Below are 25,792 nucleotides of genomic sequence, written 5' to 3' on the forward strand. Positions count from 1 at the left end.
AAATGAAGGTCACCTTTTTGCTATATCCCATAATTTATCTTGAAAATGCTAGTCTAGCCCAAGAACTGTGGTGGTTCAGAGCACACAATGAATATTTGCTTTCTGTGAAAACAAATGATTACTAATTTTAAGGACTGGACGCTGCAAGGTAAATGGGAGACCTAGGGCTGAATTCTATCAGCCCCTTGATGCCGTGGGTCGTGGCGGGGAGGTTCGTAAAATGCTAGTGGGAGCGGCCCGCCATGACCCATAATGCCAAGAAGGCCCCACTGGATATTAATGGTGGTGGCGGAACCTTCATTAAAATATTGAAATTAGATAAATTAAAATGCAAATGAACTTACCTGCCGCCGCTGGCAGTCCCACACCAATTTTACAGCCAACCGGCCTAAACTTGCTTGCCTTCGGAACTTCCGAGGCGAGACACTGGTGGGGAAGGGGTAGGAATAAAATTATCAGGGCGAGGGACGGACATGGGGAAAAGTATTCCTATTGGTTGTGGGGATGGCGGGAAGGGGTTGAAGTGCAAAAGTGAAGAGGTTGTGGGGGGAAGTTCGGGTTACGAATAAAGTTAATTTTGTTGATATTGCCCCAAAAACAAACATGGGGCTCCAACATTTATTTCAATTTTTACACACAATGCACCACAATATCAATTTAAAAATTAAAATTACTTCTAAGTGCTCGAACCCTTTAAAAATGGCACTGGTGCCTGCGTGGTGGCGCCGGACACAGTTGCCGGGGACGTGGCAGCCGCCCCCTCGACGTCATCGGGGGTGGCCGCTCTGCCCCCTCCATTTAAATGAGCCCCCGTGCGTAATATCGCGGGGGCTATGTGGCGACAGTTCCGTGTCGAAAGGCTGCTGACTTCACAGTGCGTCGCTGTAGATTGTGGCGTGCTGACAAATCTCAGCCCCTAGTTTCATATTTCAGTCTCCCTGAAGCATGACAGATTGTAAATATCATTGGAAAGATTTGTTTTTACTTAAGAGCTTCATAGAACATAATTCACCTGGCTGCCTGTACTCTCCACAGATGCTGGTGGCCTGTTATTTTCCAGCATTTTCTATTTTTCTTTCAGATTCCCAGCTTCTGAAGTATTTTGCTTTTTACTTGTGACAAAATATAACTCGTGTGCTGGGGACTTGTGCTCACTAGAAATTCTATTGGGACTTCCAAACTGATACGCGAAGGACCTTTCAGATAGATTGGAATTCAAGTCAGAATTGAAAGGTGGTTGTGATACCCAATGCTCCACCCAGATCATTTCTAGTCACAAGGTAATTCAGTCTGAAGCAGAGATGTGACCAGAGTGATACATTTGATCTCAACGTCTGGGAGAGGGCAAATAGCAACAAGGGTTCTGTATCCAGAGACACACTCGAAAATGTTCGAATGTGGACAGCGAATGAGGACAAGGCCAGACTTGACTGTAATGCCACTGCTAAGAGTTGAGTGGCCCAACGTTACTCACTGTGAGTGATTTAGACGTGAATATAGGAGGTATGATCAGTAAGTTCGCAGATGACACGAAAATTGGTGGTGTCGTAAATAATGAGGAGGAAAGCCTTAGATTACAGGATGATATAGACCGGCTGGTAAGATGAGCGGAGCAGTGGCAAATTAAATTTAATCCTGAGAAGTGTGAGGTGATGCATTTCGGGAGGACAAACAAACAAGACAATACAATGGATGGTAGGACCCTAGGAAGCACAGAGTGTCAGAGGGACCTTGGTGTACTTGTCCATAGATCACTGAAGGCAGCAGCACAGGTAGATAAGGTGGTTAGGAAGGCATATGGGATACTTGCCTTTATTAGCCAAGGCATAGAATATAAGAGCAGGGAGGTTATAATGGAGCTGTATAAAACGCTAGTTAGGCCACAGCTGGAGTACTGTGTACAATTCTGGGCACCACACTATAGGAAGGATGTGATTGCACTGGAGAGGGTGCAGAGGAGATTCGCCAGGATATTGCCTGGACTGGAGCATTTCAGCTATGAAGAGAGACTGAAAAGGCTGAGGTTGTTTTCCTAAGAGCAGAGAAGGCTGAGGGGGGACATGATTGCGATATACAAAATTATGAGGGGCATTGATAGGGTAGATAGGAAGAAACTTTTCCCCTTAGCGGAGGGGTCAATAACCAGGAGGCATATACTTAAGGTAAGGTGCAGGAGGTTTAGAGGGGATTTGAGGAAAAGATTTTTCACCCAGAGGGTGGTTGGAATCTGGAACGCAATGCCTGAAGAGGTGGTAGAGGCAGGAACCCTCACAACATTTAAGAAGTATTTCGATGAGCACTTGAAATGCAATAGCATAAAAGGCTACAGGCCAAGTGCTGGAAAATGGGATTAGAGTAGTTAGGTGCTTGATGGCCGGCACAGACACGATGGGCCGAAGGGCCTGTTTCTGTGCTGTATAACTCTATGACTGTCCAGATCTTCACAGAAAGAAAGGCAACTTGGGCAGGGCAGGTATCAGTCAGCAGTGGGACTCCTGTTAGAAAGTGTGCTTGTGATAATGACTGAGGACTGGATTGGGCTTGTGTCGGTTGTAGTAACCACCAGAGGGAAGAGGGAAAATCTCATGAGGAGTTGGTTATTTTTGCCATAAAATTGCTCAGATCGGACCCTCATATTAGGCATTTAGGAACATAGCAACATAGGAAATAGGAGCAAGAATAGGTCAATCAGCCTCTTGAGCCTGCTCCGCCATTCAACTAGATCATGGCTGATCTTCTATCACACCATTTTCCTGCACTATCCCCATATCCCTTTAATATCTAGAAATCTATTGATCTCAGTCTTGAACATAATGACTGAGCCTCCACCGCTGTCTGGGGCAGCAAATTCCAAAGATTCACCACCCTCTGAGTGAAGAATTCCTCCTCATCTCAGTCCTAAATGGCCTATCTCTTATCTGAGACTGTGTCCCCTGGTTCTAGACGCCCCAGCTAGGGGAAACATCCTTCCTGCATCGACCCTGTCGAGCCCCACAGCAAATAACAATGTACTCTAGAGAACAAACATCAAAATGAAATTTCCTTCATTATACAAGGAAAAATCGGGTGGGTAGGAGAGGTTTTTGTCTTTTCTGTTTTTATTTTATGACATAAATGTTTTCTAAAAAGGAAAAAAAATCCAACTAATAAAGTAAGAACACTGCAGTCATGAAATTGTGAATGTATTATTAACATCATTCTTGAATGATGTACATTATTGCATTTAAAAATAAATGAATGTTGGGAGTCTTCTACCTTAAACTCAGCCTCAAGCCCCTTTCTCCATCCTGTTGACAGACACTGCCATTCATATCCCTGTACTTTAATAATAAAGAGGATTACCAAGATGAAAATATTAAGGGAAAACAATTTTTGTGAGGCAGTGAAGAATGCATCGTTCAAAAGAGTTTCATTCCAAAGCAATTTGCATCCCTATGTCTGTAAGCCAAAGGTTAAGAGAGTTGGAAAATATTTTTTTCATGAAAATGATGCCTCTTTACAAAGGTTTACTCAATCACTGCATTCTTTTAGAACTTAAAAAAAAATGTTGCTAATTACATGGCCAAGAATATCCAATATTTATGATTTGGGTGGGGAAGGAGGGGAAGTGCAGGATTTTCATACTCCTTAAAGCATGGCTCTCAGCAGAAGCGAATAAAATACTTTCACACTTTGCGTACCCACCGAAGAGAGCATCCCTCTTGAAGTTGCTAAGTTGTATTAGGGTACAACTGAACAGGCGCGACCTGCCAACTCATACTTTGGCTAAATGACCATTATTCAACATTCAGCCTAAATATTAGCATCAGCGGGCTTTTTAAAATAATTCATTCATGGGATGTGGGCGTCGCTGGCTAGGCCAGCATTTATTGCCCATCTCTAATTGCCCTTGAGAAGGTGGTAGTGAGCTGCCTTCTTGAACCGCTGCAGTCCATGGGAGGTAGGTACACCCACAGTGCTGTTAGGAAGGGAGTTCCAGGATTTTGACCCAGTAACAGTGAAGGAACGGCGATATAGTTCCAAGTCAGGATAGTGTGTGACTTGGAGGGGAACTCGCAGGTGGTGGTGTTCCCATGCATTTGCTGCCCTTGTCCTTCTAGTTGGTACAGGTTGTGGGTTTGGAAGATGCTGTCTAAGGAGCCTTGGTGCATTGCTGCAGTGCATCTTGTAGATGGTACACACTGCTGCCACTGTGCATCGGTAGTGGAGGGAGTGAATGTTTGTGGATGGGTTGCCAATCAAGCGGGCTGCTTTGTCCTGGATGGTGTCGAGTTTCTGCACCCATCCAGGCAAGTGGAGAGTATTCCATCACACTCCTGACTTCTGCCTTGTAGATGGGTGGCCAGGCTTTGGGGAGTCAGGAGGTGAGTTACTCGCCACAGGATTCGTAGGCTCTGACCTGCTCTTGTAGCCACGGTATTTATATGGCTACTCCAGTCCCGTTTCTGGACAATGGTAACCCCCAGGATGTTGATAGTGGGGGATTCAGCGATGGTAATGCCATTGAATGTCAAGGGGAGATGGTTAGATTCTCTCTTGTTGGAGATGGTCATTGCCTGGCACTTATGTGGCGTGAATATTACTTGCCACTTATCAGCCCAAGCCTGGATATTGTCCAGGTCTTGTTGCATTTCTACATGGACTGCTTCAGTATCTGAGGAAGCGCGAATGGTGCTGAACATTGTGCAATCATCAGCGAACATCCCCACTTCTGACCTTATGATTGAAGGACACCATTGATGAAGCAGCTGAAGATGATTGGGCCTAGGACACTACCTTGAGGAACTCCTGCAGTGATGTCCTGGAGCTCAGATGATTGACCTCCAACAACCACAACCATCCTCCTTTGCGCTAGGGATAACTCCAACCACCGGAGAGATTTTACCATGATTCCCATTGACTTCAGTTTTGCTAGGGCTCCTTGATGCCATACTCTGTGAAATGCTGCCTTGATATCAAGGGCAGTCACTCTCACCTCTCCTCTCGAGTTCAGCTCTGTTATCCATGATTGAAACAAGGCTGTAATGAGGTCTGGAGCTGAGTTGCCCTGGTGGAACCCAAACTGAGCCGATTATTGCTAAGCAAGTGCCACTTGATGACACTGTTGGTGACACCTTCCATCACTTTACTGGTGATTGACAGTCGGCTGATGGGGCAGTAATTGGCCGGGTTGGACTGGTCCTGCTTTTTGTGTACAGGACATACCTGGGAAATTTTCCACATTGCAGGGTAGATGCCAGTGTTGTTGCTGTACTGGAACAGCTTGGCTAGGGGCGCGGCAAGCTCTGGAGCACAGGTCTTCAGTACTATTGCCAGAATATTGTCAGGGCCCATCGCCTTTGCAGTATCCAGTGCCTTCAGTCGCTTCTTGATATCATGCGGAGTGAATCGAATTGGCTGAAATCTGGCATCTGTGATGCTGGGACTTCAGGAGGGGGCTGAGATGGATCATCAACTAGGCATTTCTGGCTGAAGATTGTTGCAAATGCTTCAGCCTTATCTTTCGCACTGATGTGCTGGGCTCCCCCAACATTGAGGATGGGGATACTTGTGGAGCCACCTCCTCCAGTTAGTTGTTTAATTGTCCACCACCATTCACGGTTGGATGTGGCAGGACTGCAGAGCTTAGATCTGATCCGTTGGTTATGGGATCGCCTAGCTCTGTCTATTGCATGCTGTTTACGCTGTTTGACACACAGATAGTCCTGTGTTGTAGCTTCACGAGGTTGACACCTCATTTTGAGACATGCTTGGTGCTGCTCCTGGCATGCCCTCCTGCACTCTTTATTGAACCAGGGTTGGTCTCCTGGCTTGATGGTAATGGTAGATTGGGGGATATGCCGGGCCATGAGGTTACAGATTGTGGTTGAGTACTATTCTGCTGCTGCTGATGGCCCACAGCACCTCATGGATGGCCAGTTTTGCATTGCTAGATCTGTTCAAAATCTATCCCATTTAGCACGGTGGTAGTGCCACACAACATGATGGAGGGTAGCCTCAATGTGAAGACGGGACATTGTCTCCACAAGGACTGTGCGGTGGTCACTCCTACCAATACTGTCATGGTCAGATGCATCTGTGGCAGGCAGATTGGTGAGGATGATGTCAAGTATGTTTTTCCCTCTTGTTGGTTCCCTCACCACCTGTCGCATACCCAGTCTAGCAGCTATGTCCTTTAGGACTCGGCCAGCTTGGTCAGTAGTGGTGCTACTGAGCCACTCTTGGTGATGGACATTGCAGTCCCCCACCCAGAGTACATTCTGTGCCCTTGCCACCCTCAGTGCTTCCTCCAATTGGTGGTCAACATGGAGTACTGACTCATCAGCTGAGGGAGCGCAGCAGGTGGCAATCAGCAGGAGGTTTCCTTGTCCATGTTTGACCTGATGCCATGAGACTTCATGGGGTCCAGAGTCGATGTTGAGGACTCCCAGGGCAACTCCCTCCCGACTGTATACCACTGTGCCACCACCTCTGCTAGGTCTGTTCTGCCGGTGGAACAGGACATACCCGGGGATGGTGATGGCAGTGTCTGGGACATTGTCTGTCAGACACTGTATTCAACTGTAAGGGAAGGGAATGCCAGCTAAGCGGAGTTCTGTCTGTCTTTTGCCTTGTCAGCATTGTGCACTGCTGGGAAGCTATAACATAATTTACAATACCTCAGTCTCAGAATCATCCTCCATCTCCACCAACCTGTTTTTTTCCCCCCAACTCCGTGAAATTGCTTGTTTACACCTACAACTTGCATTTATATAGTACTCCTCTTGTACAGAAAAATTTCTCAGTGTTTTACTGTAAGGAGGAAAGGGATATGATGGATACCAAATATGGAGAAAGGGAAAGAACAGACAAGGTTATGATAGGTAGGGAACAAACAAAACAAAGAGAAGGGTTGAAGAGATTTTTGAAAGCAAGGAGGCAGGTGCCAAAGTAGAGAGAACTGATAAGAATTCCAGAGGCCAGAATGAGCAGTGGAGCGCATGAGGGGTAAGAAGTTCAGGGTTAGAAGAACAGAGACATAAAACTAGAAAAAATAACTAAAGTAGGGTGGGAAAGGGCACGAAGAATTTGAATTTTGAAATTGATACACAGGGACATGAGGAACCAATGGAGTTTGGAATGGACAGAAGTGATGTGATTGTGGGTCTTGGTGCAAATGGGGGCATGGACTATGGTGATACAGATGAATTACTTCTTGTAGAAGGTTGAGGCAGGGATGGCAGCTGCATGGCATTAGAGAAGTCAAGCCCTGAAGTGACAAAGACATGAACCACGATTTTGGCAACAGAAGGGAAGAAGTTGTAGCAGATGTGGACAATGTTGGGGAGTTGGAAGAAGCAGTTTTGGGAACAAAATGGATAGGGGAGGAGAAAGCTGAGCTTGTGGTTGAGCAGAATGTCAAGGTGCCACACCTATCCTGACTCAGCTTGTGATCAGATGATCGCGAGGGAAGTTAATGGAAATGAAGCCAGAGGCTCAGAGGTGCTGACAGCAGCTTCAGAAGATGGTCTCAAATTTGCTGACATTTAGCTGGAGGACGATTGGCTCACCTATAGCTTGATAACAGACAGGCAATTTGAGGTGTGGCAGCTAATTTTGAGTCAATGAAGAAGGCAGCAAGGGAGAGCTGGGTGTTGTCAGTATACATGTACAAACTAACTAATTGTGAGCAAGCCTTGCAGTGTGCATGCATGTTATCTGGGGCTGCATTCATGAATGGTGCCACCTGAGCTCTTTGTTGGTGGGGGGGTGGGGGCAGCAGGGGAAGTGAGGGTGGGGTGGAATTCTTGTCAGTTTATAGACAATGTGCTAAAGAGGAGAAAATTTCTCAAGACACTGCGTGCACAGGCATACGCATGGCACACATTACACCCACCTACTGTTAATTTGTTTAATTTAAAGATACTAGGACTTTGATTAATTTGGTGAAAGGTGCAGAAACAGTCTGCCATAATGTCTGAGTGTTATGTCAGTTCCTTGCGCTGCATTTGAGTTTACGCAATGTTACTCCACTCAAACTATCAGATCTCAGTAAATTAAAGCAGGCAGAGCAACATTAGGCATAATAGTGTGCCACTGGGATTACTGAATCATCAGACTAGGAAGATCCCAGGTTTGATCCCCAGTCTGAGCTGAGTTATTTGAACTTTATTGGAGAGGTGGTGAGGCTGTTTTAAATTGGCCTCAGCACCACTGAAGTAGGGCGAATGGGGTTCCTCCTGCTGCTTGCTATCCCATGGCTCCTGCTGCAAAGCCCAATTGTGGATGCTAGGTGAGGTAAGGATCATGTTTGGTTCTAATTCTCCTTTCCTTTCATCCACAGTCAAACAGCTTCCCAACAATCAATATCTAGGTTCAAACATGAAGAAAGGCCACTGGACCTGGTGATGGACAGCTGCTGCAACCTGTGGAGCTGTACCTCAGCATAAGGAAGCACCTGCAAATGAGGCACAAATCAGAAGGAACATTGGAGGGATGAAAGGTTGATGTGAAATCAGACTGGCTTAGAATTTTCTGGAGGGGAGCATCTCGTGGCGTGCCCGGTTAGTGAGATATTTTCTTGCACCCTTCAAAGTTGCTGGATGTGAGAGTTGATAACACAACAATGGTAACAGGATTTAATTAAAATCTGGCATTTTTAATATCTCCAACAACAACTCACATCCCAAAGGAATGAGACGTCACCTTTTTAATTGTTCACATATTGAGGAAGAGGTTGATTGACAGTTAAAAGGGTACTTACACTTCAATTACTATACATAACTTTCTGTAGTGAGTTTCATGGCCAATTAATCTGTGAATACAGCAACTTCATGGAATGCACAGGGAGATTAAGGGTGAGATGCTGTTTTCGTGAAGCTAATGGCAGAGTAACATCAATTATCCAACAACTAGTGGCGATTCATAATTCATGGGCTATTGCTTCCTGGCCAATTTGCACATTAAAACATGTATTTTTACTGTAATTTCTAGCCCTATAAGTATTGTAGCTCCTCCAATAGCTTAACAAGTTTAATGAGCAGGTAGCTGAGCCGTAAGGACTATTTTGATTGCTAGTTTGTACTGAGTTAGTCACCTGGGTGACGCACTGGAGAGTGACTAGCTCCTGTAGAATTATACCCCAGCAACTGAGTTAAGTCTTCAGGACAGAAGTGCAAAAGTCCACATTCCTTCTCTGTGTCAGGCCTCTAAACTTGCTCTCTGTCACTATTCTTCCCGTTTTTATTTTATTGACAATACTATAATTATTTTTCCTCTGAATATCTTTTTCCTGTTCCTCCTAAGCTCCAAACCCAACATTCAATACACTCTCTCTCTTCTCTGCATCCTCAATACTATGAAATCAACACTCACCACATATTCCCAATCTTTTTAGATTTTGCAGTTGGTATCTTGGGTTTTTGCCTTTCACCCAGATTTCTCATTTAACAAAACACCGCTGTAGCAGAATGACAGACAGTTTCTGTGAATAGAATCTATCATTGTGTCCATGCTTAACACCATCATGCTTGTTTTTAAAAATTTTTTAATAACCAGGAATATGTAGAAATAATGTGGAAATAATCTGAGAAAGAGACAATAATCTGAGACAAAATTAATTAATTTGCAGTGTGGGGCATTTACGCGTACTGGAAGCTACATACACAGCGCCCTGTTCTTTGCAGACAGAAAGAACATGTACATACATTACGCCTGTTTCAGCTAAACAAAATAAGTGACAACCATTCGCTGGTTCATTCCTCAGGGCAATGCCTTGACCAATCAGAGTCAAGCTGCCTGGTTTAAATTTCAAATAAAGCTTGGCAGTTAACTGTCAGTCACCATAAACTGATGCATCCTCCATGGCAATGCCTCTACCAATCAAAGTCCACTTGCCAACCAATCAGCACTCTCTTCTCATATAGTATAAATTTGTTGTTTCCCTTACATTGGTATTCTTGCGAATTGTCCTGCTGAGTGCAAGATGAAAAGCTTCAACAAACTGTCTCTGTTTTCAGCAATACACAAAATTAATTGTTATTTGGAAAAATATGGATTAGTAAATGACAGCTAGCATGAATTTGTTAAAGGTGAAACTTGTTTGACTAACTTGATTGAGTTCTTTGATGAAGCAAGCAAGAAGGTTAATGAAGGTAGTGCGGCTGATGTTGTGTATATGGACTTTCAAAAAGCTTTTGATAAATACTTGTTAGCATAGCTGAAGCCCTTGGGATTAAAGGAACAGTGGTTGTACGGATACAAAATTGACTAAGAGACAGGACGCAGAGAGTAGTGGTAAATTGTTTTCAGACTGATGGAAAGTATATAGTGGTGTTCCCCAGGGGTCAGTATTAGAACCACTGCTCTTATTGATATATACCCAACCCCAGGTGATTAATATACAGGGTATAATTGCAGATGCACCAAACTTGTAAATCTGGTAAAAAGTGAGGAGGATAGTAACAGACTTCAGGAGGATAGTAACAGACTGGTGAAATGGGCTGACAATGGAAAATGCAATTTAACTTAAAGAAATGTGAAGTGATCCATTTTGGTAGGAAGAATAAGGAGAGGCAATATAAACTAAATGGCACAATTTTAAAGGGGGTACAGGAATAGGGAGATCTGGGGGTGTACATACACAAATCTTTGAACAAGATGAGAAGGCTATTAAAAAAACATACAGGATCCTTGGCTTTATAAACGGAGACATTAAGTTCAAAAGCAAGGAATTAATACTAAACCTTTATGAATCACTGGTTAGGCCACAGCTGGAGTAGTGTGTCCAATTCTGGGCACCACACTTCAGGAAGGATTTCAAAGCCTTAAGAGAGGATGCAGAGGAGATTTACTACAATGATATTGGGGATGTGGGACTTCTGTTACATGGAGAAACGAGAAAAGGTAGGGTAAATCTCCTTACAGCAAAGAAGATTAAGGGTAGATTTAATCAAGGTATTCAAAATCTTGAAAGGTTTTGATAAGAGTAAATAATGAGAAACTGTTTCCAGTGGCAGAAGGGTGGGTAACCAGAGGATACAGATTTAAGGTAATTAGTAAAAGAATCAGAGGCAACATGAGGAGAATTTCTTTATGCAGCGAGGTGTTATGATCTAGAATGCACTGCCCGAAAGGTTTGTGGAAGCATATTCAATAATAACTTTCTAAAGGGAATTGGATAAATACTTGAAGGAGAAAAATTTACAGGGCTAATGGGAAAGAGAAGAGGAATGGGAGTAATTGGATGGCTCTTTCAAAGAGCCAGCACAGGCATGTTGGGCTGAATGGTGGCCGCCTGTGCTGTGTCATTATATGATTCTATGATTGTATTAGACAGTAATGGGAACTGTGCCCCCTGGTGGCTCAGTGGCTAAATACAATGTGTAACACTGAACCACATGAACCAAGAAGTCCCAGTTTTGATTCTTGACTTGTACTGGGGCAGCAGTATGAATATTACAAATAGCCTCAGTATGCCAGGCTAAGCAATCCACTAATTTCTGTTGGAAAGTACTGATGGTATGTTAATTTGGTGTTAATTATATTCATATGGTTGGTATTAATTGGGGACTCACCTGTGGTCATATATATAGCAGCAGGCTGAAACAGGGGTTGTTGGTTGGAGATGTATGATATGCAATGTGCGTCTCTGTAAATAAAAACTTATAAATGTTTAAAGACGAACCTGCAGTGTTCTATCCTTCACTGTCTACCTATCTATTTCTAATATGGTAGACATCAGGCACTGTCAGGCTGCTTGTCTGACAGCCAATCCTGGATGAGCCAAAATATCTTCCAATTAAACATTAGGAAGATTGAAGCCATTGTCTTCAGCCACAAAATCCGGTTCCAAGCCACCAATTCCAGCTCCCTCCCTGGCCACTGTCTCTGGCTGAAATGGACTGTTCACTTCATATTTGATGCTGGAACTGAGCTTCCTATCCCACATCCTCTCCATCATAGAGACCACCTTCTTCCACCTCTCTAATATTACCCATCTCCGTCCCTGCCTCAGTCCAATGGCTGCTGAAAACCTCATCCATGCTCTTGCTATCGGCAGATTCTTGCCAGCCTTCCATCTTCCACCTTCCATATACTCGAGCTCATCCAAAACTCTGCTGATGGTATCATAACTCACATTGAGCCCTGTTCACCCACCACCCCAGTGCTCACTGACCTACCTTGGCACCTGGTTCCCCAATGCCTTGACTATAAATTCTCATCCTTGTGTTCAAATCCCGCCTCTCTCCTCCCTATTTCTGTAACCTTCTCCAGCCCTACAGCTCTTTGAAAACTCTGCAACCTCCAACTCTGGCCTCTTGTGCATTCCCCACTTCCTTTGCTCCACCGCTTCTGGTGTATTGGCCCTAAGTTCAGGAATTCCCTCCCTAATCTCTCTGCCTCTCTATCCTTCTTTAAGACACTTTGAAAACTTATGCCTTTGGCCAAGCTGCCTTAATATTGCCTTCTTCATCTGGTGCCAATTTCTGTCTGATTATGCTCCTGTGAAGCACCTTGGTATATTTTATCATGTTAAAGGCACAGGCAAGTTGTTGTTGACTCTGTTGTGATGACCTCCATGGTCAGATAGGACATGAACACTGAATGTACAAGATCACATGAATAAGAGTAGACTGACAGAACTACCTCATGAGTGACAACCTTTGGGAGAGGAGAGAATATTGGGGGAAGGGGAAAAGGAATAAATTAAATTACAATGAAAACAGATTCAACATCACAGGTACAAGCAGCAGAAATAATTGCAGTATACTTTGTTGTCTAATTTTTTTAAATTGTGAGGATCTGAAGCCAATGAGGATTATCTGTTATGTTCCACTGTCTGGGATCATAGGCTACACCTTTGGTTTAGTGACAAACATGGATATCACAGAAAAAGCATTCATATAGGAGTGGTTACAGAACACTACTCAAATAGTTGTACATGTAATTTAAAGGATTGTATTTTTAACAAAATAATCTTTTAGCTAATTTATGATAAGCCCATGTAATCTCTTTTGTGCCCTTCGGGAACTGATTCCTTCTCCTCTTGAAGCAGAAATGTGTAATAAACATTAGCTGTGGAAATAGATAACAGTACAGACAAAAATATACTCACTGCGTTGCCTTTCCTGAATTTGGAGTCGGTGGGGGTCCTACAAGGGGAAAAATATGGAGTGTTAATATTCTCGAGTTGTCACTTCTCATTGTCCTCAATTTTGGAATAAAGTGCTGCTAATCTTCAGATATTTGGTGCTTCATGATTTGATTTATGCCCAAGCATGGAAAATTAAAATTTGACAGAAAAGGATGAAGTTTATCTGTGACAGATGTTTAATGGAAAAGAATTTCACTGCCCAATGGATGAATAGCTAAATGTATTACCCTGTGTTGAACTGAGCCACATAGAAGCAGGAAGTTCCAGGTTTAATCCCCAGCCTGTGTTGAGTTGATGGATCTGTGCTCAGTGGCGAGGTTGTTAAAATTAAGTTCAGAACACAAGGCGAGGGAGGACAGAAGGCAAAAATCAGACACACTTCCTGTTGCTCACCAGTGAAGACTGCAGGAATGTGCATGGATATTCAGCAAGAATCAGATCCGGTTTGATGGTGTTTTCGCTTTACTTTTGAGTTTGAACAGTCTGCTAATGCTTGCTGTCTGTGCTTTCATAAAAATAATAAGGTGGCAGTGATAAGGTGCCACCCACGGAACCTGATTCCAGCTTAGGAAAGGAGAGGGGAAAAATAAAGAAACGTGAGGAAAAAGTCATTCGAAATGTGAAAGGAAATCACCCAATAGCCTCACTGAACTGAGCTGCTAAAGCATTTGCTGCTCAGCTCCCTTTACGGCTGTCCTTTTGTAATTTTTTATTGAAAATGGAGCAGGGTCCGTAAAGATGTTGACGGCGAATCCTACACCAGATGTAGAATATGGGACAGGACTTGGAATGAGGATATCAGTTTGACGTGACTGGCATCAGCTGTTTTATTCTATTTAAAGGCCGATATAGTGATAGGCAGGGATCAGGTCTTAAAACCAGCACTTTTTATGGTGGCATTCGGGTCACTGTCACTTTTAGTTGTTGTATTTCTTCTTGTTCTTTCACTCGGTCAACACTAGTGAAGGAGCAGTGACATGTCCTGATTTAAGGCTCCTGCCAATGTTCCCATAGCATCCAGTCAGGAAACACCATCCATGGATGAGTCTGCCCTATGATTTTCCCTCACCCCTCCAGGGAAATGTTATTGCCACCATTTAGCACCTCCCTGCTCAAAGTGATTCAAATCTAAAGCCTGCTGCCCTGTCTAAGATGCGCTAATGCTCAATGCCATTATTCCACCCCCAATATCTCATTTTAATGTTACATGCAGCGTCACAAGATCTTAGTGCAACACAATATAAATGGAATTCTATTTACTTTCAATCCAAAACAGATGTGCTAGTCATTTTATTGAAGGGTGTGGGTGGGGGAGAGGAGAGTGTAAAAGGAGGGATGTTTATTGTTGGAGAATGGAATAAATTTCTATATTGAGCACCCAGTGACCACTGATTGTTTTGGGAAATTAGAAACTGTCATTCTGTACATATTGTCATGCAGGGCCCCACCTGCCAAGAATGAGACAAATTAATTTCACCATATGAACATTGATTTTAAACTGTTACTGGAGTAAAGAAAGAACTTGCTTTTAAAAAAAAAAGTCAGGCCCTTGATTGGAAAGACATTTGCATATTTACAGACAGTGCTTAAAAGGGACAAAAGACCATTCCCTGACACATTCAATCCCCAATGGACTTTTGATTACCAGACATTGAAGGTGGAGCAGCTAGCATTCCAGGTTGACTGCTAAGATGGCCGAATACACAAACAGACGTGGTCACATCTGCTAGTCACATGACTAACCTGCTGGGCCACCTGAGTTTTTATGAATTTGAACTTGCCACAGAGTTCTGAACTGGCAGAAAGCTCCTGGCTCCTGGATTGAGAACATCTCTCTCCTGTCTGCTCTCATTGTATTCTCACCAGCTTTGGAATCCATTGAAGACACATGAACCCCAAGAGAGAAAAGTCTCCCACAGTGAACAAGGTTTAAGAATAATACTGGGCCCCAACAAAAAGCAAAAGTTACCTACAAAAGGACTGTACAGTGAGCTCGAAGCACAGTAATAAGAAACTCTTCAGATATTGCCTCAAACCTCTCCACCTTATTTTTCTTCTGCTCTTTTCTGTCTCTATTTGCATGTGCGTATCGCGTATGCATGCTAACATGGGGTGTGGCGTGTATCCGTAGACGTTAACCAAATTAGAGTTTAAGTTTCAATAAATTTCGCTTTTCTTCTTTAAACCTAAGAAAGCCTGTTTGTGCTCATTCTTTGCCTTGTAATTGGAAAGCAGTGAACAAGGATTCACCAAGGAGGAGCTCAAAACACAGTGTGTTTAAAATTAATTCCTGTTACAGTAAGACCAGGTGAAGGCTGAAAGGGAACCCTAGACATCTTTCTCAACTGGTCGGTACAATATTTATTAATGAATTAGTGGCAGTTGGAGCTGAAGGCCATAGAACCTAGATTAAGGACTGCCCAAATTCAAGGCCAGCAGACAGACAACAACTTAGCACCTTTATCATAACAACATGTCCCAAGGCGCTTCACAGGAGCATTATTAAACAAAGTATGACACTCAGCCACATAAGGAGCTATTAGGGCAGATGACCAAAAACTTGTTCAAAGAGGGAGGTTTTAAGGAGGAAAAAAGATAGAGAGGGGGAGAAGTGTGGGGAGGGAATTCCAGAGCTTAGGGCCTGGACAACTGAAGGCATGGCCACCAATGGTGAAGTGATTAAAATTGGAGATGCTGAAGAGGCCAGAATTAAAGGAGAGCAGATATCTCGGAGGATAATGGGGCAGGAGGAGATTACAGAGATAGGGAGGGGCAAGGCCATGGAGGGATTTGAAAAAACGGATGAAAATATTAAAATCAAGATGTTGCTTGACAGGGAGCCAGTACAGGTCAGTGAGTGCAGGGATCATAGGTGAATGGGACTCGGGTGTGAGTTAGGATACGGGCAGCAGAGTTTTGGATTACCTCAAGTTTATGCCAGGTAGAGTGTGGGAGACCAACCAGGAGTGCATTGGAGTAGTCAGGTCTAGAGGTAAAAAGGGCACAAATGAGGGTTTCAGCAGCAGGTGAGCTGAGGCGGAGTGAAGTCAAGCAATGTTATGGAAATGGAAATGGGTTGTCCTCGTGATGCTGCAATTACGTGATCGGAAGCTCGTCTCGGGGTCAAATATGACAGAGAGTTGCTAACAGTCTAGGTTAGTCTCAGACTATTTCCAGGGAGAGGGATGGAGTTGGTAGCTAGGGGACAGAGTTGGGAACGGAGACTGAAAACAATAGCTTCAGCCTTCCCTTTATTTAATTGGAGGAAATTTCTGCTGATCCAGTACTGGATATCAGATAAGCAGTCTGATAACTTAACAATAATGGAGGAGTTGAGAGAGGTGGTGGTGAGGTAGAATTGGGAGCAGTGGGGGTGGGGAATGAGCAATTGTCTACGATTTCCAGTCCCTCAACATGGATAAGTGTCAAATTCCTAATTTCCTCCTTCCAATACAACTGGAAAGTTAGTAACTGATGGCTTGCATATGTGATCCCACATTGCACTATGCTACAAGCAATGCCTATACTTTGATCAGATCAAAATGAGGAGCTTCCAATGGGGTGGTGCATTTTGGATTCCACTTCCTCCATTTTTCTCTTTCCAGTTTGGCTTTTTAAAAAAAAATCAAAGATTTCTCTTCACCTCTCTTGAAAGTGCTGACTTTTGCTAGAGTAACACCCTGTGATATCTCAGCCAAGTGTGCATTCTTCACATGTAAGGCTGTACAGAGAGTGTAGGCAGGCTATCAACTATTTAACATGACAGTCGAGCCCAATCCTGCACTCACCCAAATCGCACTTTCCAGCACGAATCACTATTTAGTAATCAGCAACAACAACTCTGTCTGATGTTCTTCTCCCCTTTCTAACCCAGTAACATTGAGATCGCCATCATCTTGTCCGATCAGCTAACCGATCAAAGATAAAAATGAGGACCTAATTGGCCTGAATGGCTCAGTCTCATACTGATTAATTCATTAATAGATTGAGGCATTAGGGAGCAGTTAGCTTAACTTCTTAGGCATTGTGGTAACCAAAGCAAAATATAGGCAGTGTAACACTAAGAGAGAACCACAGCCACAGATCTAGTGTTGTTAATAAGATTACTTACTGCATTGGTAGCAATACACTACAGAAAAAAATCACACTTAAACCTACACTCTTTAATTTCTCTGACAATTTACTTGCATGATACCCTAAATTCATCACCTCAATTGATTCGACACTAAAATCACCAGTGATATACCCGTGACCACCTGTGCTTCATCTTTGCCCAAAATGAGCTACACAATCACGATCCAATATTTTAATTTTACTGCTGAATGTTTTTCACAGTTCAAGTGGGCATACCACAAATATTTTGCATTTTTGGAATCCTAATGATAGTACCAAGAATCCGTATATTAATGCCACTTTTACCTTGGTGTCATGCTAGGCCCCCACCTGCCAAGAATGAGGCACATTAATTTTGTCATGAACATTGATTTTAAACTGTTACTGGAGTTAAGAAAGGACTTGTTAAACAGATCAGCCGTGGCTAGAAAAGATATTTGCATATTAACAGACAGTGTTTGGAAGGACAAAGGACCATTCTCTGACATTCAATCCACAATGGACTTTTGATCATCAGACGTTGAAGGTGGGGGAGCTCGCGTGCCAGGTTGACTGCTAAGATGGCTGAATACACAAATGGACATGGTCAAACCAGCTAGTCACATGACTAACCTGCTGAGCAACCTGAGTTTTTTAAATTTGTAGAAACAGTTTGGGCAGAAGGTGTGTTTGCTCCTGGACTGAGACGATCTCTCTCCTGTCTACTCCCATTTCTTTCTCACAAGCTTTTGAATCCACTGAAGACACATGAACCCCAAGACAGAAAAGTCTCCTATAGTGAACAAGGTTTAAGAATAATACTGGGCACCAATGAAAAGCAAGATCTATTTACAATCAAGGACTCTACAGTGAGCTCGAAGATCTGTATCAAAAACGCTCTTCAAAGATCGCTTCGAACTTTTCCATTTTATTTCTTCTGCCCCTTTCTGTCTCTATCTGCATGTGTGTATCGCATACGCACGCTAGCGCAGGCATGTCGTGTATCCATAGGCGTTAACTGAATTAGACTTTAAGTTTAAGTTTAATAAATTTCAACCTTTCTTCTTTAAACCTAAGAAAACATGTTTGTGCTTGTTTCTTTGCCTTATAATTGGAAAGCAGTGAACAAGGATTTACCAAGGGGGAGCTAAAAATATGGTGTGTTTAAAATAAAACCCTGTTATGGTAAGACCAGGTGAAGGCTGAGAGGGAACCCTAGACCCCTTTCTCACTGGGTTGTAACATTGGTCATGAGCCTTCCATAGCTCACTGCAAAATAAAGGGCGGGAGTTTTAGCCCCCAGTGGGGGCAGGAATGGAGGTGGATGAGGGAGGAATTTCGTGCCACCGGCTGTGTTCTGATTCTCCGGCTCCATCCCGCCCCCGGGCTGTTTTCCCAGAGGTGGGATGGGCAGCAGGGCTACCCGCCCGCAAGCAGCAGGTAGCCAATTCAGCTGCTTCAGATCCTATAAAGGCCTATTGTTGGAGGCCGACTGGGATTTTCCAGTCGGCCTCCAGGTCCCCACAGGTGGCAGGAGACAGGGCAGCTGCCTGGAGGTGGCCGCTTGGCAGCACTCCAGCAGGCTTAGAGGACCTCCTTGCTTGGCTAGGTTTATCAGCAGCCACAGGCCGTCCTGTGGAGAGGTTCCCCCACCAACCCACCCCCCCCCCCCCCCCACCAAATGGTGGCCTGGCTGCAAAGGTCTTTTTTTATTTTAAATTTGAGAAAGTTGGAGAAAAGGTGCCTCCATTTTGAAGCACCCTCTCCCTCACTTACCTTGAGTGGCATCCTGCTGCTGCTTCAAGCTGGACAGCTTCCTATTGGCCTGCCAGCTTCAAAAGCCTGCCCACTATCCTTAATTGGTCGGCAAGTCCGCCCTCTGACCACTAATTGGCCAATTCGCGAAAAATCACATGTCAGTAACTGTTCCCCACACAGTGCGGGCTTCTGACCTCCATTTCAGCATGATGACAGGATCCTGAAGCCTGCAGAAAAATCCTGCCCAAAGAGTCTGACCTTTGAGGCTCAAATGAGGTCTGTGGCTTGAATTGTCTGGGAGCGTACAAACTGATGAACAATGTGCTTTTCCTTCTTGGCTTCTAATTGTGCACAGTTGGTTTCTATTGTAACACAGATGTTTCCACCCCCAACTGAATCACTGGGCGTACTGACATACGGGTGTGAAAATTGTACACATGCCGGAAACACTGCTAACCATTTCCAAAATGGCCTTCAATGGGCCTAAACTAAAATTAACTCCACAATTAAAAGTAAATGGGGGATGATGGTACCTGACAGTCATGTATATCAGTTTGAGTGCTGCTGTCTTGATACCTTAGCACCAATATAAAATTGTCTTTAGAGTAAGAACTGTTTTATTTCCTCAAAAACGATGTAACATTTCAATAAAAGCAAAATACTACGTTTCAATGTAGATCTTACCAAATTTGACAAAAAGCACACCCGTGGTTGAAACAGATTTTTGTCCATTTGTAGCTACGCACTGGAAATAACCTGTGTCTGTGGTATCAAGGTTTCGTATTCTGAGACGCGAGCCATAGCTCGTCAGTCGGTAGGATATTCTTCGTGGTTCCTGGACGACTGGTGCATCATTCTTCAGCCAGCGTATGGTAGGGGCTGGATTGCCAGACACTTTACAGTATAGCTCTGCAGTCTGGCCAAGTGAAGTTGTGATATTATTCATTGGCTCATCTAGGATTAGATAATCTGAAAAAGAGTTTCACAAAAAAATCTTTAGTTGCAGGTCAGCAAAGCAATTCAATTAACATGGAAGAAAAGTAAAATACATTCGGTAGCAATAAAAACTAAGTACTGCTGAGGTGCGTCAGTGAGTAACTCCAAAACAAAGTTTGGTACTGAGCCACACAGACCGCAAGCATTTTAGCCTGCATCCACTGTCTACATTGAATTAGCTGATTCAGTGTTGGTTGACTAGAGAAAGCAGTAAAAATTATCAGCCAGATCTCCCACTCTACACAGCTTGGTTTATTGATAGCATTTTCACTTCTGACTCAGGAGATTAGGGTTTCAAATCCCACTCCAGGAGTTCAGTGCATAATTTAGGCTGACATTTCAAAGCACTACTGAGGGAGTGTTGCATTGTTGGAGATGCTGTCCTTTAGCTGATACATTTAACTGAGGTGGCTCCTATGGCAATATTTGAAGAACAGAAAGGGCATTCTCCCTTTGAGCTGGGCAACATTTATACTTCAATCAAGATCACTGAAAACAGCTTAAGTGGTCATTTACCTCATTGCTGTTTGTGGGACCTTTCTGTGTGCAAATGGTTGTCACATTTCACTACACAACAACAATTACTTCAAAAGTACTTCATTGGCTGCAAAACATCCTGAGGACATGAAAGGTGCTGTATGTATGCAAACTAGTTCTTTCTTTCTGTTTGCTCTATTGGCTCCTCTTTGAAAATGTACTCTGCAGACGTCAACTGAGGAAAGGCTCTGTTGTGATGGTATTTATTAAATAGTATTAAATATAGCAGGTGATGCCTCTTTGGTAAAATAGGCTGAGTAAATTAATTTTCTAAGCTCATGAAGAATGGCCACCCAGATGAGGTACTCGACATTGTTTGGTTCTCCTGAAATGATACCCCATCATAAGTTAGTACCTTTCGTGAAGAGAAACCAGGAAGAAAACCATGGAGAAACAATGAACTTTTTCTTTTTTTAAAGAAAAGCCAACTAACTCAACACTAATATAATCATGCAATCTTGATACCCATGGAAAGAAATTTCCTGGATTTGAGACATTTCATCCCTGTCTTAGCATGCCCTTGTTTACAAACTTTCTCTTCTCAGACAATTCAAGCTGAGCTGGTATGTTGCAAAACGCACAGAGCAAACAAAATAAAATCTTTCAAATCAAATCTGTTTCAAGTTTTTTCCCCATTTCTCACAAAACACGTTTGACTGCCAACCTCCCTAAAATCATCATTTCTTAAATGTTGCAGCTTGTACACCTCTTGGCAGCATTAACTGCTAATTACTTTGTAAATTCCAAACACTTTGTTACTTTCTTTCAAGATGAGACATACCGCTGGTAGTTCGACATGGGAGCTACCGCGTTCCAGATTGCACTGGCAAATCCAACGGAGTCATTATATAGTAATGAATCATCAGGGCCGCCTGAAGGTACAGCACATGCAAGGTGATTGGCAGGCTTGTGGGAGTAAATTAAAATTTCAAAACCCCCTAACATGTATCTTACAAATAATAGACTGTCTAAGTTTTAATAGCACTGACTGTAGATTAATAAAACTTAGTGTGCAGTGAGGTATATAACCACCCACCAGTCTCTTGAAATTAAATCTCATGCCCTATTTATATTGCAGAGCAGCTTTCTGAATAACTAAGAAACACAGCTGCTTTTAAGTTCCAGTCTATAGCTTTATTTCTGGCTACCATACTTTCCCCAGTCTTTGGGAAAGTATAAGCAGGCTACCAAGTGAAACACCATAGCATTGGCCTGTTTGACCAGGCTGAGCCATCAACAACCAGAAATGTCTTCATCATCAACAACCATGTTCATGTTGCTGCTGTGCATGTCACTGTACTCAGGTGGGTCTTAGCACCTTCAGGGATAGCAACACCACCAGGCAGAAACAGGAGATTTTATAATGGGGAATAAGGAAATGGCAAAGAAACCAAACAAATACTTTGGGTGAAATTTTATGCTGGCAGTGGGGGTCTCAATGTCAGGGAACCGACGCCAAGATCCCCGTGTCACCTCTTGTACAGAAGACATGCCAAATTTAGTGCCAATGAGGCACTTAACTTGACAGCGGCAGGCCTTCCATAGGATTTCGGACCCTGTCACCTAAAGCCCTGGCTTTGCAGAGTTGCTGGCCAATCAAAGGCCGTGGAGTTGGTGGCTGCTACTGTAGCTGCAGCGACAAGACAGCGAGGAGTGATGCTTAAGGTAGGTCAAGGCAGGAGGGATCTTGCGGGGTTGGGGTCGCGGGGTGGGTGGTGAGCAGCCAGGGCAGGGGGGTGGCCCTCACCAGGCCCCTACCTTCATGATGTTGGGTCCCTCATTCAGGCGCTAATTGCCTTTGAACAAGGGACCCCCCCCCCCCCAGGAACCCCCCATCCCACCCTGCCCATAGCCCGGAAGCAGCCCGCATTGTTTTTCGTGTCGTGCTTCCTGTGCAGCCCACCGCATGGGTAATTGAGACTGTGGTGGGAAGAAGCGCATAATTAGGGATTAATTAACCAGCAAAGTGCCTCAATTGGTGGGGCAGGAAGACCTGTGAACAGACTAAATTTCGGCAGAGGCGGACCCTATTTTATGCTCTCCCCACTTCCAAACCCGCTGCGGGGTACAGCATAAAATTCTATCCTTTATGTCTGTCTTCACGGAGGAAGATACAAATTAACTCCCAGGAATACTAGAGAACCAAGAGACTAGCGAGAATGAAGAAGTGAAAGAAATTAGTATTAGTAAAAAAGTAGTAAGGGAGAAATTAATAGGACTAAAAGTTGATAAATCCCCTGGACCTGATGATGTACATCCCAGAGTGTTGAAAGAGGTGGCTGTAGAGAGAGTGGGTGGTCATCTTCCAAAATTCTCTCGATCTGGAGAGGTTCCTGAAGATTGGAAGGTAGAAAATGTAACCCCACTGATTAAGAAAGGAGGGAGCGAGAAAATGGGGAACTACAGACCTGTTAGCCCAGTGTTGTCCATAGAAACATAGAAAATAGCAGCAGGAGTAGGCCATTCGGCCCTTCGAGCCTGCTCCGCCATTCATTATGATCTTGGCTGATCATCCAACTCAGTAACCTGTTCCCGCTTTCCCCCCATACCCTTTGATCCCTTTCGCCCCAAGAGCTATGTCTAACTCCTTCTTGAAAACATACAATGTTTTGGCCTCAACTGCTTTCTGTGGTAGCAAATTCCACAAGCTCACCACTCTCTGGGTGAAGTAATTTCACCTCATCTCAGTCCTGAAAGGTTTACTAACAAAGGTTTTCATCTGGCCCGTGGGTGTAAACTGTACACGGGACCATTCCTCATCCTCATCAGGGCTCTGTGACTGGAGATGAGAAATTTCCCTTTGTCAGCCTGGCTTTAAAAAACATTGCAAGTCAGTTTCACAGCTAATAGCTGCTGTATCGGGAACAGCGATTTCTGAACTTCGGACAGATTTGGGGGTTTCTGGCCAGTTTTAAAAGCCTGCCGGAAAACACCAAATCTGTCTGAAGTTCAGAAACCGCTGTTCCCGATGTCAGTTTCTGTCAACTGTGAAACTGACTTGCAATCTTTAAAAAAAAACTGACCATCTGCTGAGCGTTCCGCTCTCTGCAACTGTCAGCGAGAGAAAGGGGGAGAGAGAGAGAGGGGGGACAGTGAGAAAAAGAGAAAAAGGGGGACAGTGAGAGAGAAAAAGGAGACAGAGAGAGAAAGGGGGGAAGTGAGAGAGAGAAAGGGGGAAAGTGAGAGAGAGAAAGGAGGACAGAGAGAGAGAGAAAGGAGGGACGGGGTGGGGACACAGAGCGCAAGGACAACACGGGGGGGGGGGGTGGGGAACGGGAAGAGAGCGGGAGAGAGGGTCAAGATCACTCCTGACAGAATGACATCTATCCGCAATATTCTGCATTGCTACATCAAGTGTGAGGGCAGACATTGACTACTTGTGCAAGCACAAAAATGCCAGGAATCTCACTAAATCAGTGTCCAAAATAGTGATGAGAAAGTAAGTCAATAAATTAGTCTTCTCATTTAAAGCTTCTTCACAAAAATTTACATTAGTGTTGTTTTGATTAATAGTAAGATAACATTTTTAATGCCTTTATCTTTCCAAAATTTTTCATCGGCCCCCCTTGTAAGACAAAATTTGTAATGTGACTCCCCACGCGAAAAGGTTGGACAACCCCGTGTTAGCCTGACATCAGTAGTAGCAAATATTCTAGAATCTATTCTAAAGAATGTGATAACTGGACACTTAGAAAATAATGGTAGGATTGGGCAGAGTCAGCACAGATTTATGAAAGGGAAATCATGTTTGACAAACCTGGTGGAGTTTTTTGAGGACGTAACTAGCAGAATGGATAAAGGGGAACCAGTGGATATGGTATATTTGGATTTTCAGAAGGTTTTCAATAAGGTCCCACACAAGAGGTTAGTAAGCAAAATTAGAGCACACGGGATTGGGGGTAATATACTGGTATGGACTGAATATTAGTTAACGGACAGAAAACAGAGTAATGTTACGGTCAAGTGAGGAGGGGTCGAAGGGCTTCCCTCTTTTCCCTCTCCTTGTTTAACCATAACAGGTTTAATTCTTTCTTAAAGTGGATGTCCTGGCTAATTCAGTACTTGCTACGATCATAACAAGAACCAATCGGACAGGTTTTCTTGAGTTAACAAAGAAAGAGGTTAACTTTACTGTACCTAAACCGAACTAATAAAATAATAAACAACGTGCCAACTTCCACTCACACACTAGAAGTTTACACACACACACTAGGTTACAGCGTGGGGAAAGATAGATTGGTTGAGTTAGAGTCCATAAAAAAAGATATACAGTCTGTGGAGTTTGGTGATTCAGCTAGTTTCTAGCTGAATTTAGTGGTCCTGAGACTTTTAGTTTGAAGAGGTAGATAACTGGTTCGGTGAGTCTCTTGGAGATAGAAATGCGGATGATTTTTTCCAACAGGGTTTCTGATTCTAGCCGGAGTATGCAAAGGTGGTCTGTCAACAAACAGGATTTGAAAGCTTTCAAGGTGGAATGGAGAGAGAGAGAGAGAGAGAAAGAGAGAGAAAGGGACCCCCAACAAAGGTCTGCTCATGTCAGAGTTCGGTTGCTTCTCCTCTGCTGCAAAGAAAACACCAGCTTAAAATCACAGATGGGGAGGGGCTTGTCACGAGTCACTCAGTGATTCAAAACACAGCAGTTAGCAGTATTATTCTCTTGCAAAAAAAGAACAAGCAGTTCCTTTAAACTTCCTGGGTCTTTGTTCTTGCTGGGGAATTAGCAGAATTAGTCTCCCTCCGCATAAGCATTGCAGTGTAAGATACAGTGTTGTAAATTAGGTAGCTAACTTAAGGTGCCAGCAAGATCATCCTTTTAGCTAGTCTTTTAAAAATGTCTTTTTTAAAAAATGTAAATTCAGATCTCCAGTCAGTGGATTGAAGAAAATTATCGTTCAACAAAGCATATTGGTATAACAGTAGGAATAAACGGCTCATTCTCAAGTTGGCAGGCTGACGAGTGGGGTACCACAAGGGTCAGTGCTCGGGCCCTAGAGATTCACAATCTATATCAATTATTTGGAGGTCGGGACCAAATGTAATATTTCCAAGTTTGCTGATGACACAAAACTAGGTGGGAATGTGAGTTATGAGGAGGGCGCAAAGAGGTTTCAATGGGATTTAGAAAGGTTAAGTGAGTGGGCAAGAACATGGCAGATGTAATACAATGTGGAAAAATGTGAGGTTATCCACTTTGGCAGGAAAAACACAAATGCAGAGTATTTCTGAAATGGTGAGAGATTGGGAAGTGTTGATGCCCAAAGGGACCTGGGTGTC

General features: G+C 43.6%; 1 protein-coding gene across 6 annotated transcripts in view; it reads right to left on the reverse strand.

The window, feature by feature from the left end:
- The window catches only part of ror1 (receptor tyrosine kinase-like orphan receptor 1), a 304,997-nt gene that overhangs the window by 60,944 nt on the left and 218,261 nt on the right, over nucleotides 1–25,792 (reverse strand). For 3 of the 6 annotated variants that reach the window (XM_068037320.1, XM_068037318.1, XM_068037319.1), the window contains exons 1-2: nucleotides 19,670–19,712; nucleotides 13,097–13,133 (exon numbers count right to left, since the gene is read on the reverse strand). Coding sequence is in view for 2 of the 6 variants with exons in the window: in XM_068037317.1 (XP_067893418.1) it covers nucleotides 13,097–13,133; nucleotides 19,670–19,954 (322 nt within the window). In the remaining 4 variants the exon portion in view is untranslated. Of the gene's footprint in view, nucleotides 1–13,096; nucleotides 13,134–19,669; nucleotides 19,955–25,792 lie in introns of those variants that run through there. The other 3 variants (XM_068037317.1, XM_068037316.1, XM_068037321.1) reach the window with 2 other exon arrangements.

The sequence above is a fragment of the Heterodontus francisci genome, chromosome 8, assembly GCF_036365525.1.
Source record: "Heterodontus francisci isolate sHetFra1 chromosome 8, sHetFra1.hap1, whole genome shotgun sequence".
In the NCBI taxonomy this organism is placed as follows: domain Eukaryota; kingdom Metazoa; phylum Chordata; class Chondrichthyes; order Heterodontiformes; family Heterodontidae; genus Heterodontus; species Heterodontus francisci.